General features: G+C 58.6%; 1 protein-coding gene across 1 annotated transcript; it reads right to left on the bottom strand.

Annotated features, from left to right (window-relative positions):
* Positions 1–1,416: 1,416 nt before the first annotated feature.
* LOC133759028 (chymotrypsin-like elastase family member 3B) lies at positions 1,417–7,529 on the bottom strand. The gene is made up of 8 exons (XM_062190041.1): positions 7,490–7,529; positions 6,144–6,229; positions 4,803–4,900; positions 4,544–4,672; positions 3,166–3,302; positions 2,826–2,968; positions 2,098–2,250; positions 1,417–1,449 (listed from the first exon to the last, which is right to left on the bottom strand). Exons 1-8 carry the CDS (start codon positions 7,527–7,529, stop codon positions 1,417–1,419), a joined length of 819 nt encoding a protein of 272 aa, XP_062046025.1.
* Between the last annotated feature and the right edge of the window lie 8,488 nt (positions 7,530–16,017).

Genomic DNA, 16,017 nt, shown 5'->3' with positions numbered 1-16,017 from the left:
GCCTGGTCTCCCACATGAGCGGCCGAGCACCTGGGCATCTTCCCCTCTTCGCCCAGGCCTTCAAAGGGTGCAGGAGAGGAAGCCGCGGAGCCAGGACTGGAAGTGGTGCTGCAGCCACGGACGTCACAGCTTCACCAAACACTGGATTCAGAAGTTTAACCGTTAATTGCAGGAACACCAGAGCACACCAGTACCGACAGTGATTGACGCCTGTGCTCGCTGGGCCACGTTTCTCTCTGGGGAGTTCAGGAGGAACAGGAGCTGCAGGGACTGGGCCGTGTGTGTTTCTTCCACCTGCACAGCAGAGGGCACTCTGACCTCCAGGACTGCTTGCTGGGCTCCGCCTGTGTGCAGCCCTGCACCTGTGTCCCTGAACCTGTGTGTGGCTCCTCGCCCAGCACCCAGCGTCTCCCTCTGTTGTCCCTCTCCCCTTGGAACGCCAATCCCCAGCCTGTCATGGGCAGGCAGCCGGTCAGTGTTCACAGAAGGCCTCTGCCGTGCAACTTCTTCTTCTTCTTCTTCTTCTTCTTCTTCTTCTTCTTCTTCTTCTTCTTCTTCTTCTTTTTTTTTTTGACAGGCAGAGTGGATAGTGAGAGAGAGACAGAGAGAAAGTTCTTCCTTTTTGCCGTTGGTTCACCCTCCAATGGCCGCTGTGGCCAGTGCATCTCACTGATCTGAAGCCAGGAGCCAGGTGCTTCTCCTGGTCTCCCATGCGGGTGCAGGGCCCAAGGACTTGGGCCATCCTCCACTGCCTTCCTGGCCATAGCAGAGAGCTGGCCTGGAAGAGGGGCAACCGGGATAGAATCTGGCGCCCCAACCGGGACTAGAACCCGGTGTGCCAGCACCGCAAGGCGGAGGATTAGCCTGTTAAGCCACGGCGCCGGCCCGTGCTCACTTCTAAGTGATGAACACTTCAGAGCAGGACCCATGTGCCCCTCCCTCTCAGAACCCTCCTCTGCTAAAAGGAACGAATGATACTGAATGAATGACCACAGCCCTCCTTCTTGACCAGCCAGTGGAAGCGGGAACACTGATCCTTCCCACTGTCCCGTGAGCCTCCCGAGAGTGTGGCAGGTCAGCTCCTCTGTGGTTTTCCACCTGCATTAGAAACCTTTGCTTTGTCGGATTCTAACCTGGGTGCCCAGCTTCTCTCAGCTTTGCTGGGACTGAGTCCATTTCCACAATGAAAGTGCTGGGTGCAAAAGCCCACTCCCAGGCACACCAAGGGGGTCGGTCTCCCCATCATGGCTCCTTCTCCCAGCCTCGTGTGGTCCTGGTCCTCCCAGGAGGGGGGGCTCTGGTCTTGTCTGCAAATCAGCTCTCAGGTTTAGGACCCGGCCTGGGGGGGAGGTCACTGACGGACACAGATCCACTAGGACTTGGGAGAGCTCTTTATTCTTTACACAGGACGTGGGGTCAGCACGAGCACTTGAGGCTGCTACCAATGATCTGGAAAAAGATAGGGAGGGGACAGAAGAGTGGAGTGAGGGTCACAGGTTCTGGAGTCACTGGAACTGGGGCAGCTCCCAGCCCCCACTCACCCTCCGTGTGGCCCTGGGGGAGTGACTTGCCCTCTCTAATGGGAGTGGTGATCCCAGCACCCACCTGTGGGGTCCTGATGAAACCATAACCAAGGCCCCACCCCAGTCCTGGGGCTCATAGACCCAGTCTACACGGTGCTCACTGCGTCATCACGGACAACACTGACCCTCTCTGACCAGCCGTCCCCAGATGACACTAAGGGGCTCAGCTCCCCCTGGCTCTCCCAGCCTTCACCATTATTGCTCATTTCCCGTCTCCCCCAGATGGGGGCACCGTGGCCCTCTGTGCTCTGTGACAAGTAAGGACCCCACCAGAGCACACCCCTGAGAAGCCCTCACTGAGTCAGGAGGTGCAAACTCCACCCACAGCCTGCGAATTCCTGGGGCCACACAGGGCAGAGCTCATCCCCCTGCCCTCTGCAATGTCCCCAAGGCCCCTCCCCCACTGCCCTCCGGGGCCCCTGCTGCCCCTCCCAAGATCTGCCCCTCCTCCCTGTGCCCCAGCCCCTCTCAGGACAGCCCCACCCTGCAGCCCTCCCGGCTGCCCTGTCCTCACCTCCTCAATCCAGTCAATGTAGGCCGACACTCGGGTGAACCCCGTGGGCTTCTTGAGGGTGTTGCATCCACGAGAGGAGACAAAGCTGGTCACGCCGTTGACCTCCCATTCACACTTCACTCCAGGGCAGTTGAGGGGTCCCCCGGAGTCACCCTGCAGCAGTCAGAGGGGCGGGGCTGAGCTGTGTCTGAGGGTCAGGAATGGATCCTGAACTTGGGGACTGCAAACCACACCCTCAGTGTTGACCTCTGGGCCTCAGGGCTCCTCTGTGCCGGGAGCAGGGTCTGTCCCACAGGAGCTGCCGGGGATGAGCTGGGACAGAGCTGACCTCAGCACCACACCTGCAGAGAAGAAGCCCCGGGAGATGCCGGCTCCCACTGCCAGTGGCACAGTCACTCATGGACGTGACGCTCACACGTGCCTCTAACACAGGGGCTCAGCGTCCCTTCAGAACACAGCATGGGTGACTTGGGAGGTCCTGGTGCCAGTGCCCCCCTCTGTGCTGCCGGGCTGCCTGAGCCCCAGGAGGGATGATGGCCGCCCCAGGTCAGGTGAGCCTGGAGCTGAGGCCCGGGTCAGGGCTGTCTGCACGGCGCTGACTTCTCCCACGTCCTGCCTGGCCTGGAGCCTCCCAGGAGGCAGAGGGAATGACCCCTCACTGCCCTCTATGCAGACAGAAGTGGGACCCCTGGACTCTGCCCACCATTGGACGGTGCAAGAGGACTCACATTGCAGGCAGAGCTGTCACCACCGCCGGCGCACACCATGGTCTCCTTCACAGTGGAGCCCCACCAGTCCGCCTGAGAGCAGTGTGCATAGTCCACCACGGGCAGCAGTGCCTGCTGTAGCTGGTTGGCCGTTTGTCCACCGGCTACAGGGACAGGAGCAGAGAGTGGATGTGGGTTAGGGCAGGGCTTCCAGAGTCGGGGCATTGAGGCACACAGCTCTCCTGCACAGGTGGGGACATCTGTCCCTCTAATTCCGCCATCCTCGGGCTCTGTGCCCTTCTGCGTCCCTGGCCTTGGCCCCCAGCCCTGTCTTTCTGCCCCTGTCCCCGTCAGCACTTACTGATGAGACGGCCCCAGCCGGTGACATAGCATTTGGTCCCATGGGGCAGGATGTAGTCTCGGGGAGGGAGGCAGGCTGCCTGTACTTCAGGTGTCAGCTCGGCGCTGTGCGACAGCTTGAGGAGGGCGATGTCATTGCTGTGGGAGGGAAGAGCCACAGGGAGCCTGGTCCTCGGAGCACAGACTCCCCCCCGGCCTGTGCTCCAGGTGTTCAGACTGGAGGCCCCGTCTGTGCCTTTGTGCCCCAAATCCCTGCGATGGCACAGCAGTCATCAGAAGCACCCTGGTCCCTTAGGCCCCCGCCAGCTCTTGCCTCCATCATTGTCCCTGCGTGCACCTGCGGACCTCACACGGCAGGTGCATCTGAACGCCCTGCTTGGGTGGGCATTGGTCACACTGGGCCAGAGACTACGTCCCGAGACAGTGCCTGGGTTCAGGTCCCGGTCCAGCTTCCTGCTCATGTGCCCCCTGGAACGCAGGTGACGTTCAAGTTCCTGGATTCCTGCCTCTCACTGGGAGACCCAGGTAGAGTTCTAGGAGCCTGACACTGGCCTGGCCCAGGGCTGGCTCTGGCATGCATTGCTGCCTTGCTACTAAATAAGTACAAAAGGCTTAAAGCCAACCATATGTCCCGAAGCTTTCTGTGGTCTGTCTGAGGCCCGGGGTCTGACGTTCTAACAGGGTCCCAGGGGATGCTGGTGCCGCTGCCCCTCAGACATCACCTTGGGAACCACGGCACTGCTGCCACTCGGGACATTTTGCCTGGGTCTCCCTGGTCTCCCTAGGCCCCAGGAGCCCTGCCAGGACAGGCTGGGATCTCCATCACAGTGGCCCCTCCCTTCTGCACTGTTCCCCAGGGTTCAGCCCTCTCCCGTGCTCCTCTCACAGAAAAGGCTGAGCCACCCGGACACACAGGTGAGCACACAGGTGAGGCTGAGCAGGGCCTCCCCGCCCATCACCACCACCAGGAAGCCCTGCTGCAGGTCACCCTCTGACCAAGGGGAAACTGAGGCCCAGGCATGGCAGTGATGCCCAGGCTACTCAGGGAGTGACTGCCGGGGCCTGACTCTCCGCCCAGTGCTCCTCCTTCATCCCCAGGGCCGTGACCCAGCTGTGCCGGATGGACCTGTGCTGACCACAGGAAACCTTGGACTTGGGGCAGGTGCTCCAGAGCCACAGAGCCCAGCAGCCGTGGGGGCTTCCTGCCTCTCCCTGGGCCTGCTGTCCCCTCTGCAGGGAAGGAGGTTGGTGCTGAGGGTCTCAGTGTGTGGGGGCTGGGCCAGGGCTCTTCGCCCTCCCCACTGTCCCTGGGAGTCCCTGGGGGGTCACGGGGGGATCTCGAGCACAGGAGCCCGGGCCCCAGCTGGGAGCTCACTCACCCGCAGCTGAGACAGCTGGAGTTCCATTCTGGGTGCACGTAGATAGCAGCAACACTGATGACCTGCTTGGTTCCTGTTGTCACTGTACGATCGTGCTCACCCAACACCACCCTGTATTTCCGGGAGCTCCTGGCAGGGGAAGGAGGTCATCTGAGCATGGCTGCCTGCCTCTCCCTGCCACCTGCTGGCCTGGGCAGCCTGGGTCCCTCCCACACAAGGCAAAGACCAGGGCAGGCATGGGCACAGTAGGGAAACTCACGAGATGCAGTGGCCGGCAGTTAGAACCCAGTCAGGGTCGATGAGGGTCCCGCCACAGGTGAAGGACCAGCCCCCACTCACCTCGTACTGCAACAGGGCCTGGGTGTGGGAGAGAAACCGTCTAGGACGCCTAGTCCCACAGTTAGGCTAGCTGTCTAGGATGTGCACTGCCTAGTCCCACAGTTAGGCTAGCTGTCTAGGATGTGCACTGCACAACTCAAGCAGCCCCATTCACACACAAGCCCCCTCTGAATTGGGCAGTGCACAACCTGCACAGCACTGGCAGTGATCCTACCCTCTTCCACGGGGTCACTGTGGCTCTGCAGTCCCCCACCCCAGGCCCTGTGACCTCCTGGAGACTCCAACAGTCTCTGCCCTCGGGCAGCCTCAAATCTTCTCTCTCCTGAGAGCCTCCAACCCTCTGGCCTCTCAGACCCCCCATTCTGTGCACCACAGCCCTGCAGGCCTCGCGGGTCCCCTGAGGCTCCACTCCCCCGAGTCCTCTCCTCCCTCCCCGTCCCCTGCACATTCAGGTTTCCCGATCTCCCTGGAGACCAAGGTTGACAGCTGTGGCCCCCGGCCCCGTGTGCCCATGGTCTGTGCTGGACATAAGCGTTCACGCACACAGGCCGCTCGCGCACACACAGACTCTCTCTGGCTGCTTTCCTGCTGCGATGGCGGGGCTGAGTCCCTGCTGGAGAAACCACGTGGCCGACACGGCTGCGGCACCCGCTCTCTGCCCCTCACAGAACACGCCGCTGACCCTGCCCCACGGAACGTTCTGGGCTGTGGAGCGGTTCTCCTCTCTGCTGTCCACGGTGGGAACCACTGGCCCCAGGTGGCTCAAGAACACTTGGAATGTGGCTGGGACTGAAGAAGTACGACATCACTTGATTCAATTAATCAAAATTGGAATAACACCATGTGGCTAAGGGCTACAGTGCTGCCCAACACAGCAGGCCTTGGCCCCGCCCCGCCCTTGCCCTTGTCCTTGGTGAGGTCCCCTTGGCCCCGATAAAACTCTCCTCTCCCTCTTGCTCCAGACCTTGGAGCCCTGTCGTGTGTCAACGAACTTGAAATCAGTGCCCCAGACTCTGCCTCCCTGAACACAGGGCCTGACTTCCTGTATCACCCACCAACCCCTGACCCCAGATCCTGCTCCCCTGGCACACAGCCCAGTGGGAGCTGTAGATGGAACAGACAAAACCTCCGTGTGAAGCCCGCCCTCGGTGTTCCTGGCCCTGCAAAGTGAAGTGGAGATTGAAACAGAGCAGCAGGACCAAGACCGGCGCCTGCAGTCAGCGCCCAGGGTGGGAGTCAGTACTGTTGGCCCTGCTCTCACCTGCCAGGGCCAGCTGTGGGGTTCTGCTTCCTCGCCGTTGACCACGCGGCTGGAGGGCTTGTAGAAAGGTAGGGCAGAGCCCGAGGCTGGAGAGGAGAGGAGGGGCGTCAGCGAGCCACGGGGCCCCAGCAGGAAGGAGGGGCAGGCCCCACCCAGCTGTGCACAAACAGGCTGTGTGACCCTGTGCAAGCCGCTTTCCCTCTCTGACCCTCAGTAGCCGCCTATGAACAGTGAAGCCTGGGGATTTTGTCACTAAACACGGTGCCTGGAGCCCCGTGAGCCCTCACGATGGCGGCTGCCGTCACAGCGCGTGTGAGCATCGTGTGCACATTTGGTGCTGTAGTTTTGGGGCCCCGTGAAACGCCTGCATCAACACTGGAGTTGCCTGAGTTGCAGTTTGGCTCCATTCTCAGTGTCCACTCCAGTGTGGACCACCAGGGGCAGCAGTGAGCACACAAGTGCTTGCGTCCTTCTGACCCTGTGGCTCCCAGCTCAGCCTAGTGGGACCCTGGCTGTGGCAGGCATCTGGGGAGTGAACCAGAGGATAGGAGATGTCTGTCGGTCAGTCTGCCCCCTGCGCTTTGGAAATAAAATGCTAAGTAGCATAAGCACAGGTTCTTGTTTTTGTTTTGTTTTGTTTTATTTTGCTTTGCTTTGTTTTGTTTTTAAGAATGAAGGTTTTGAAGTAAGGCTTCCTGGGTTCAAAGCCCAGCCCAGCCCCTGGTTGTAGGATGAACTACGTTCCTTCTCTGAGGGTCAATGTCTCCATCTTTAAAATGGGAATAATAATAGCACTGACCTCATGGAGCTGGGATGAGAATTGCCTATGGTCATAGGACACAAACAACTTAGCATTCTGCCTGGCATCCAGTAAACACTCAGTAAATGTTAGCTATCACCATGACTGTCAGTCAAGGGAGGCTGCTCGGAGGAGGTGGCCCCGAGCTGCAATGTAACAAGGCAGAGACACTAGGAAAAGCTGGGCGGGGATGAGTGAGTGGGGAATTGGAGCGTTCAGTAGAGGTTTGGAAATACCACCCCACGCAGTCTGAGCACAGAGCCAGACTCTTCACCACCCGGCTGTGTTCACTGCCCCACCAAGGTCACCCTCCCCAGCCCTGGGTGCTGCTCCCAGTCCTCCTGAGCTGCTCCATCCCCTGCTTCCCCTCCCCCTCCTCCCCCTCCTCCCCAGCACCAAGCTAAAGCCCCACTGTCGTGCCCCAGGTACGAGCTGAGACCCCTCCTGTGAGGACAGGGGCTGGGGACCACGGGACCCAGGGTGGGGAGCAGATCTCAGGGCTCCTGGCCCAGGCAGCACAGGGCACAGACGCGGGCTGGGTTCTTACCAAGGGCCACAAGCAGGAGGGCGCTCAGCAGCCGGAGCATCGTGAGTGTGGAGAGAGAGGACGAGCGACAGAGCCAGGGCTCTAATATAGGGCAGAGGCAGGCAGGGGCTGGACTGGGCCCACTTCCCAGCACAGGTGGTGGTACACCAGGTCTCTCCCATGTCCAAGGCCACAGCCCCCCCACTCCCTGCAGATGGAGGAATGACAGCCAGTGGAAGAACGCCCTGTTCCCTGCCCCACGTGGCCGCACAGGTGGCACTGGGGGCCCAGTGGTAACAGGGACCAGCATGGAAAGTTGGCATCAGTGCGCGCCACTTCCTTGGGAAAGGACTCAGGTGCTAGAACCTCGCAGCCCCGGGCTCACCCGCTGTGCCAGCTCCGGCTCCGGGCCCTCGGGCATGGCTTCTCCTCTGTCTCAGCTTTCCCTCTCAGCACGTACCTGGGGCACCACAGTGGGGGCTTTAGCTTGGTGCTGGGGAGGAGGGGGAGGGGAAGCAGGGGATGGAGCAGCTCAGGAGGACTGGGAGCAGCACCCACGTTTGTCTCCACCTCGCGAAAGAGACCTCGCTGAGCACCTGCTCTCCATGGGTCAGGCTCTGCTCTCGGGGCTGCGGCCGGGCACCCTACGTGGCCCCCGACCTCTAGAAGTTGAGTCGAATTGGGGAGTCCACAGCGAATCAACAGAAATTCCCGAATGCCGTGTTCGGCAGTAGGTCAGGTTCCACAGAGCAGACAAAGCAGCAGTGGCTGGGTGGCAGTGGGAGTGACTCACTCGGGGGAGGCAGGGACAGTGACAGTGGACAGAGGAGCAGTGCGTGACTGTGCACTAAAGGGAATGTGCACAGCAGTGAAGGTGCCACGTGCAACACCCCGATCCATCCGGGGGCTCCTGGCCCGGCCCGGTCTCTGTTCTGGATCCCGCTCCCTGCTGGTGTGCGCCTTAGGAGACAGAACGCGACGGCTCAGGTCCTGGGGTCCTGGCTCAGTGCCAGCTGTTGTGAGTATTTCTGGTATGAACCAGTCAAGGGAAGCACTCCTTCTCTCTGCCCAGTTGAACTGGTTTTTAGATGATTTGTTTTCATTGACACTCAGTAATCATACATATTTATGGGGTACAATGTAATGGTACATGCAGACATGTTAATGATCAAATTAGGACAATTGGCGTCCATCCCTTCATATATTCAAAACGATTTATGTGGGGCCGGTGTTGTGGTGCAGTGGGTTAAGCTGTGGCCTATGATGTCAGCAACCTCTGTGAGTACTGATTCGAGCCCCAGCTGCTCTGCTTCCAATCGAGTTTCCTGTTAACGCACTGGGGAGGCAGCAGAAGGTGGTTTAAGCGCCTGGGTGCCTGCACTCTTGTGTGAGCCCTGGACGGGTCTACTGGCTCCGGACTTAGCCTGGCACAGCCCAGCCACTGTGACCGTTTGGGGAATGAGCCAGTGCGTGGAAGGTTGATCGCTCTCCCTCTGCCTCTGCCTCTGCCTCTGCCTCTGCCTCTGCCTCTGCCTCTGCCTCTGCCTCTCCCTCTGCCTCTGCCTCTGCCTCTGCCTCTGCCTCTGCCTCTCCCTCTCCCTCTGCCTCTCCCTCTCCCTCTGCCTCTCCTCTCCCTCTCCCTCTCCCTCTCCCTCCCTCTCCCTCTGCCTCTGCCTCTCCCTCTGCCTCTCCCTCTCCCTCTGCCTCTCCTCTCCCTCTCCCTCTCCCTCTCCCTCTCCCTCTCCCTCTCCCTCCCTCTCCCTCTGCCTCTCCCTCTCCCTCTCCCTCTGCCTCTCCCTCTCCCTCTGCCTCTCCCTCTCCCTCTCTCTTCCGTTACAGAGTGACCAAGACAGAGCTGGGTCACTCCAAAACTGGCTACATCACCCAGGGCTGGTCCAGGCCGAAGTCAGGAGCCAAGAATTTCGTCAGAGACTCTTCGGCAGGGACACCAGCCCTGGAGCCATCCCGCCGCGTTCCCCAGCACATTGCCAGAGAGCTGCATGGGAAGCTAAGCAGCCAAGACCCAGGCAGGCGCTGGGTACGGGATGCTGGGACTTCAGTCAGTGGCTTGAGTCACTGTGCTGCCACCCTGGCCTGAAAATAATTTCTGTAAAATGCCAGTCAAGGACATTCTTGATGGCACACAGTCCACGTGGAAGGGAGAGCAAGTGCAGTGTCTGGAGATTGGGATCGGCTGACTGGAAAAGAGGCCAGTGGATTGGAGCTCAGGAATCCAGAGAAGCATGGAGGGGGCTGAGGTCGAAGCAGAGGTCACTCCCGGAGTTGGACTCGGGCTGACTCCACGGTCCACTCCTCCGTGTGCGCCTGTGAGCAGCTCTTGCACCTGCGCCCTAAGGGACATGGATGAGAACCTTCGTACAGACCCCGTCCTCAATCCTTAATGCCAAGGAACTAGAATACACAGACATGTCCACCGAGTGGATGGCGTCACCCGGCTGACGATCAACTAGCCAAGCGTGAGTGACGGCGACATGTCACACGAAGACTCTGCCTAGGAATATGAACGAAGAACAAAAAGTAGGCTCCTGAGAGAATGCACAGCTTAATAGCCTTTTTAAAAATGTGTGTGTTTATTTGAAAGGGGTAGAGACTGAGACAGGTGGCAGACAAAAGAAGCCCCTGCCATGCGCTGGCTCTCTCCTCAAAGCCCGCAGCAGCTGAGGCTGAGCCGGGTTGAGGCCTGGAGGCCGGGCATCATCTGGATCTCCCAGGTGAGTGGCAGGGGTCCAGGGGCTTGGGCCTCGCCTGCAGCCTGAGTGTGGGAATCACCCTCCTGGGGCATGCATGGGTCCCACGAGGCATCTTAACTGCTGTGCCAAATGTCCGCAGACACCTGTTTTTAAAGTTGAGAGACAGAAGAGGAGAGAGGGAGAGAGAGAGAGAGAGAGAGAGAGAGAGAGAGAGAGAGAGATCACACCATTTCCTTCCCCAAGAGGCAGGAGGCAGGAGCCAGGAACACAAGCCGGTCTCCCACGTGGTGCCAGGAATCTAATTACTTGAGCCGTCAGTGCTGCCCAAGGGGCTCCTGCCTGGCCAGGAGCTGGTCAGGAACCGGAGCTGAGAATCCAACCCAGGTGTTGCGGTGTCTTAACTACTAGGATCAAAATGCCCACCCTGTTCATGTCCTCTTTAAAGAATTGAAGCAACTAAAATGTGAAGATGCATTTTAAGGACTGCAAACAGGTGGGTGGCACTACATAAAAAGAGAAAGAACAGAGGAAGACGCTGGGGCTGCTGCAGCCACGCTAGCCCGGCGGTCACGGTCAGAACTCAGAACGCCTGGCAAAGTCAGCAGGAGAGCTCAGCGCCACAGTTACTCAAAGGAAATAACGCTCAGGTGAAGATTCCAGCAAAGATAACACAGCAGGTGTTACTCTGCCAGTCTTTGAACAGTGCCTGAAGGAAGGGGCAGTTAGGAACCCACTGGTCTGTCCAGAGCTGGGGAGCAATCAGCTAAATTAAGAGGAATAGTGGGCTGGCGCCATGGCTAAACAGGCTAATCCTCTGCCTTGCGGCACCTGCACACCGGGTTCTAGTCCCGGTCGGGGCACCGGATTCTGTCCCAGTTGCCCCTCTTCCAGGCCAGCTCTCTGCTATGGCCAAGGAGTGCAGTGGAGGATGGCCCAAGTGCTTGGGCCCTGCACCCCATGGGAGACCAGGAGAAGCACCTGGCTCCTGCCTTTGGATCAGTGCGGCGTGCCAGCCACGGCGGCCATTGGAGGGTGAACCAACGGCAAAAGGAAGACCTTTCTCTCTGTATCTTTCTCTCACTGTCCACTCTGCCTGTCAAAAAAAAAAAAAAAAAGAGAGAGAGAGAGAGAGAGAGAGAGAGGAATTGTGTCACAGCAGTGGGACTGCTGGGGGGAGCAGCTTCACGGCACACTTCCGGTGTGAAGGTCACCACCAGGCACATAACCCCCACCCACACGGTCATCATTCCCCGCACTGAGGGTTCCCTCGTTCATATCCCCACAGAGCTCATCAGAGAGAGTGAGAAGTGTTTTATAGACTAAAGAAAACGCAGAAGAAAAATTCTCGAGAAAAAATGGAGAAAGACTTGGAGCAACGGAGAGCCGCGGGAGAGGCGGTGGAGCCGGCTGATCCAGCTCAGGAGACTGTGCACCTGCTGGCGTGAATCGTCCCGCTCTGGGGCTTCCAGGATCCTCACACGGGCTCCGTGCCCATTCACGGGGTGTAGGCTGCTTTCTCTTTTTTCCGGAAATTTCACTGACTATCAAGTTCACCTGAACGTGCATTTATGGGATTACGTTTGCAGCATCAGAAGTCCCCCATTTTTCACAGGTGAGTGAGATTGGTGAACCCGCCCAGTGACTTACAGGGTTTAGCAGCAGCAGCGTCACTCGCCCCACGGACGCTGTGTCGTGCGCGATCTGCTTGGCAGGTGTTTTAGGAAGCGCCCTGGGGAACCCGAGTGCTCCCAGCAGCCACTGCGCAGCGGCCTTCCCTGCGCCCACTCCTGGACCGTGGTACTTTGGCTGGGTGGCTGCAGCCGCCCCGTGGTCCCGCGGGACTGCTCTCCCCAAGCTTCACAACAACCTTCTCCGGCTTCTCCTCGCATAACTGGGTTTAACTTGGGAGCTGTTCTAACATCTTAAATGCAGCTGTGGTGTACATAGGGTAAAATGATTTAAAAATAAACATTCCCAGGGCTGGCGTTGTGGTGTAGCGGGTAAAGCCATGGCCCCCAGTGCCGGCATCCCACATGAGCGCCGGTTCTAGTCCCGGCTGCTGCACTTCCAATCCAGCTCTCTGCTGTAGCCTGGGAAAGCAGTAGAAGATGGTCTTAGTCCTGGGACCCCTGCACCCATGTGGGAGACCCGAAGGAAGCTCCTGGCTCCTGGCTTCAGATTGGCACAGCCCCAGCTATAGCAGCCAATCCAGTGGATGGAAGACCTCTCTCTCTCTCTCTCTCTCCTTTCTCTCTCTGTCTCTGTCTCTCTCTCTCTCTCTGCCTCTTCCTATCTGTAACTCTGCCTTTCAAATAAATAAATCTTTAAAAAATGAATCAACGTTCCTGTCAGCTCTCAGGCTGACAGGCGCGCATCCCGCCGTCGCCCACAGAGCTCTGGACAGAGACAAAGCATGGACTCGCCGCCATCCGTGTTACCCCACACATCTGCTGCATTCTGGTTATCAAGAGACGATCGCGAGCTGGCTAGGAGGGCTGCACCACACCTCTCTCTTCCCCAAACTAAGGGAAACAGTGATTCCTATTTTGGAGTAGGTAAAATATAAGATTTAAATTTTTTTTTAAAAAGAGGTGTTGGGAAGCAAAGGCTTAATAAGCATAGGATCAGGATGACGGCTGGCTCGAGTCTGGGACTCGGACAGGAGACAGAGCAGACGTTGTTGCCGGAGGGTCTAGCTCTGGTCTGGCTTGATTGAAGGTTCATTGACATGTGACAAATCCACAAGATTTCGATTAAGAACTTAGATGAGATTGAAATGGAGTGAGCTTTGACAAACACCTACATGCTCACAGCACGAGCTTCATCATGACACAGACGTTCCCACTACTCTAAGTCACCCCCACTCCTGCCTGGGCACAGTCTGTTCCCACGCCTGGCCCCCGGTACCCGGCCGCCTGCTTTGGTGGTGAGGGTCCTGCCCTTCCCAGACTCTGTGCTCCGATGGAACCACACAGTAGGGACATTTTTTTTTCTGGGCCTTTCTCATTTAGCACATCCCTGTCCTTGTATCACAGACCATCTGGAAAGTTCTAGAGACATTATTGAAAATCACGGCAAGGTGTGGTGGTGGCCACATGGCGTCCAGCCCAAGTGGGGAGCCGTGGGGAGTGGGCTCCGTGGCTGCGGGGCTTCCTGGCTCAGCAGGAAATGAAGCTGAAGACAGGACAAAGACGACAAAGACAGTGACGAAAACGAGGATGAAGGCGCTGGGATCACCGAGGAGGAGACGAATACTGAATTTGCGGCTTACTCCATCTCAGGCTGCGATTGCACGGGACTAGGAAATCGCCGCGGTCTGGTCACTGCAGAGCTGCAGCGCTCAGTGCAACAGAGCCAATCCGGAGCGTCGTTAAGGAACGAGCCAGCGAGGCACAAAGCCAGCAAACCGCGCAGGAAGTGCTGCTCCTGCCTTCCGGGTAGTAGGACGATTGTGGAAGCAGAAAGAATTCCATCAAGAAACGGGAGCGACCAGAACAAAGCGCGGTTGATGTTCGCAGGGCAGAGGAAGATGGGAAGCCACCGTGTGGGTCAGCGCTGGGTGCCGAGCGGTGACACTCGTCTGGGAGGCAGCCGGTCTCCTGATGACGCCCAGCGACGCACGCGAGGGCTGTGCTGGGGACCCCAGGAGACCCAACGAGCGACATCACAGTCGAACCGAAAAAACATCTACACATCTCATGGGAGGTTTATTGAACGACTCACGACTTTATTCAGGTTAAAGTCCTCTACAAAAAGAGGGTCTGGTCCATGTGTCTGTGACACATTCACAACACATCATTTTGTTTAAAATTGTGCATGGATGATTAAAAATTTTTCCGAAAAGAGGAAAACACGAAAGAGAACATCACCGTGATTCTACATGAGTGACAGTGGCCGTGAGTAGCCTGACGCAGTCCAGGCCTTGGTGATGAGAGAAGCTCGGGAAATGAAGACTGTCCATTCTGCTACCTGACATCCAGATTGAGAGAGACAGCATCGTGGGCCAGCTTTGTGGTGGAGCAAGCAATGCCAGCATGCTGTATGGGTGTTGGTTTGAGTCCCAGCTGCTCCACTTCTGATCCAGCTTCCTGCTAGTGGTCTTGGAAAAGCAGCAGAAGACGAGCTAAGTGTTGGGGCTCCTGCCACCCACATGGGAGACCTGAAAGAAGCTCCTGGCTCTAGCCTGCACCCACGCACCCACACACACATGCAGACTTTCAAAATAAATAAATGTTTAAAAACAGAGAGCGCATATGCACATGAGAGAGACGTAAAGGATAGCTCCTAGAGGGGCTCCTGGGCAGGACAGAGGGCTGGGAAGTCGGGCCTTGCTTCTTTCTAAAATTCCTCATTTATAAAGGCAGAGACACAGACGGAGAACTCTCCCATGCGCTGGTTACTCCCTGAATGGCTGCAGCAGCCAGGGCTTTCCCAGTAGAAAGGTAGGCTATAGGAACACCGTCCCACGTGGGTGGCAGGAACCAAAGTACTTGAGCCGTCACCTGCTGTCTTCCATGGTGCACATTAGCAGGAAGCTGGAATCAGAAGTGGAGCCAGGACTCAAACCAGGCACCCAGACGCCCGGTGTGAGATGCGAGCATCCCAAGGTTAGCCATCGTCACCTTGACCGCTGACCAAGTACCTTACCGTGGTCTTTGTTAACATGTAGGAGAAGCGCTGGGTTTCTGGGTGGGGAGGAGGTGTGTGGGCTGAGAAGGAGAGAAGGAGCTGGAGTCTCACTGATGTTTTCCAAGACTCTTGTGCTGGGCGCTGCAGGGAGGATGGAGGGGTGGTGGGGGGAGGGGAACAGCTGAGTTTGGCCACCTGGGCAAAGCCTGGGTCTATGTGGGATGGGGGAGAAAGGGGCGTGGCCTGGGATGGTGGAGGTGGACGTGCAGGACCAGGTGGGTCAGAGTGGATCTGCAGCCGGAACAACGCGTGAGGCCGTCCCTTGCCGTGGGAAGTGGGTGCCTGGCCCGAGTGCAGTGAGCGTGATTCCGATGGATTCATAGATCAGACTCGGCCCCTCCCTGGCTGCTGCTGGGGACAGCGCCCGGCCCGGGCTGGAGGAGCTCAGGGCCTGGTTGTGAACGAGGCAGGCAGCCGCCGACACCTCCCTGGGAGACCCCTGCCCTCCCCACCCTGCTCTGAGTGCCAGGCTCCTTCCCGCCGGTGTCCCTGGCCCTGCACAGCCTTCCCTGGGCTCCTCTGTGTCACAAGCCCACGAGGAGGACAACGCTTAGCACCGTTACATGGTCTTCTGGTGGTAGAAATCAAGCGTAGAAACGTCAGCCCCGCCACACCTGGGTCTGCCGGGCCGGGCACAGCGTGTGCTCAGAGGTGCAGCTGCTGTGAACCCCTCCACACGCTGACAGCGGCCCTGCCCTCCCTGCCCTTTCCCTCTGGGCCTGGGCGAGTTTATTGGCTCAGCTTTGCACCCAGAGACCTTCCCCAGGCCCTGTGCTGAGGAAGAAGGGGGCGGGGCCCAGGAGCTCCTCAGGAAGAGAGGGGCAGGCGGGACACGGGATCCCGGAGCTGCCTCCCCGCAGGCCCCAGGTGTGCAGCAGGTGCGCTCCTCCCCCACAGGCCCTCACTGCCACCCAGCGCCCTTCCCCTGGGCTCCCGTGACTGCTTCCTCTGGGCCCCTCCAGGCTGAGGGGCAGCCTAGGCTCTGCTGCTGCTGGACCAGAGGTCTCCACCCCTTGTGAGTTTCTCCAGCTGTGCCCCCCCATCAGATATTCCTCAGTTCCTCCGGGCTGACATCTGTTCCCTCCAGGCCCTGGCTGATGACACAGGTGTGACTGAGGTCACAGGGACCCAATCACAGCGCATCCATAG

The sequence above is a fragment of the Lepus europaeus genome, chromosome 5, assembly GCF_033115175.1.
Source record: "Lepus europaeus isolate LE1 chromosome 5, mLepTim1.pri, whole genome shotgun sequence".
Lineage (NCBI taxonomy): Eukaryota > Metazoa > Chordata > Mammalia > Lagomorpha > Leporidae > Lepus > Lepus europaeus.
The sequence above is the reverse complement of the archived record's forward strand: the minus strand, read 5'-3'. Positions and strand labels throughout refer to the sequence as shown.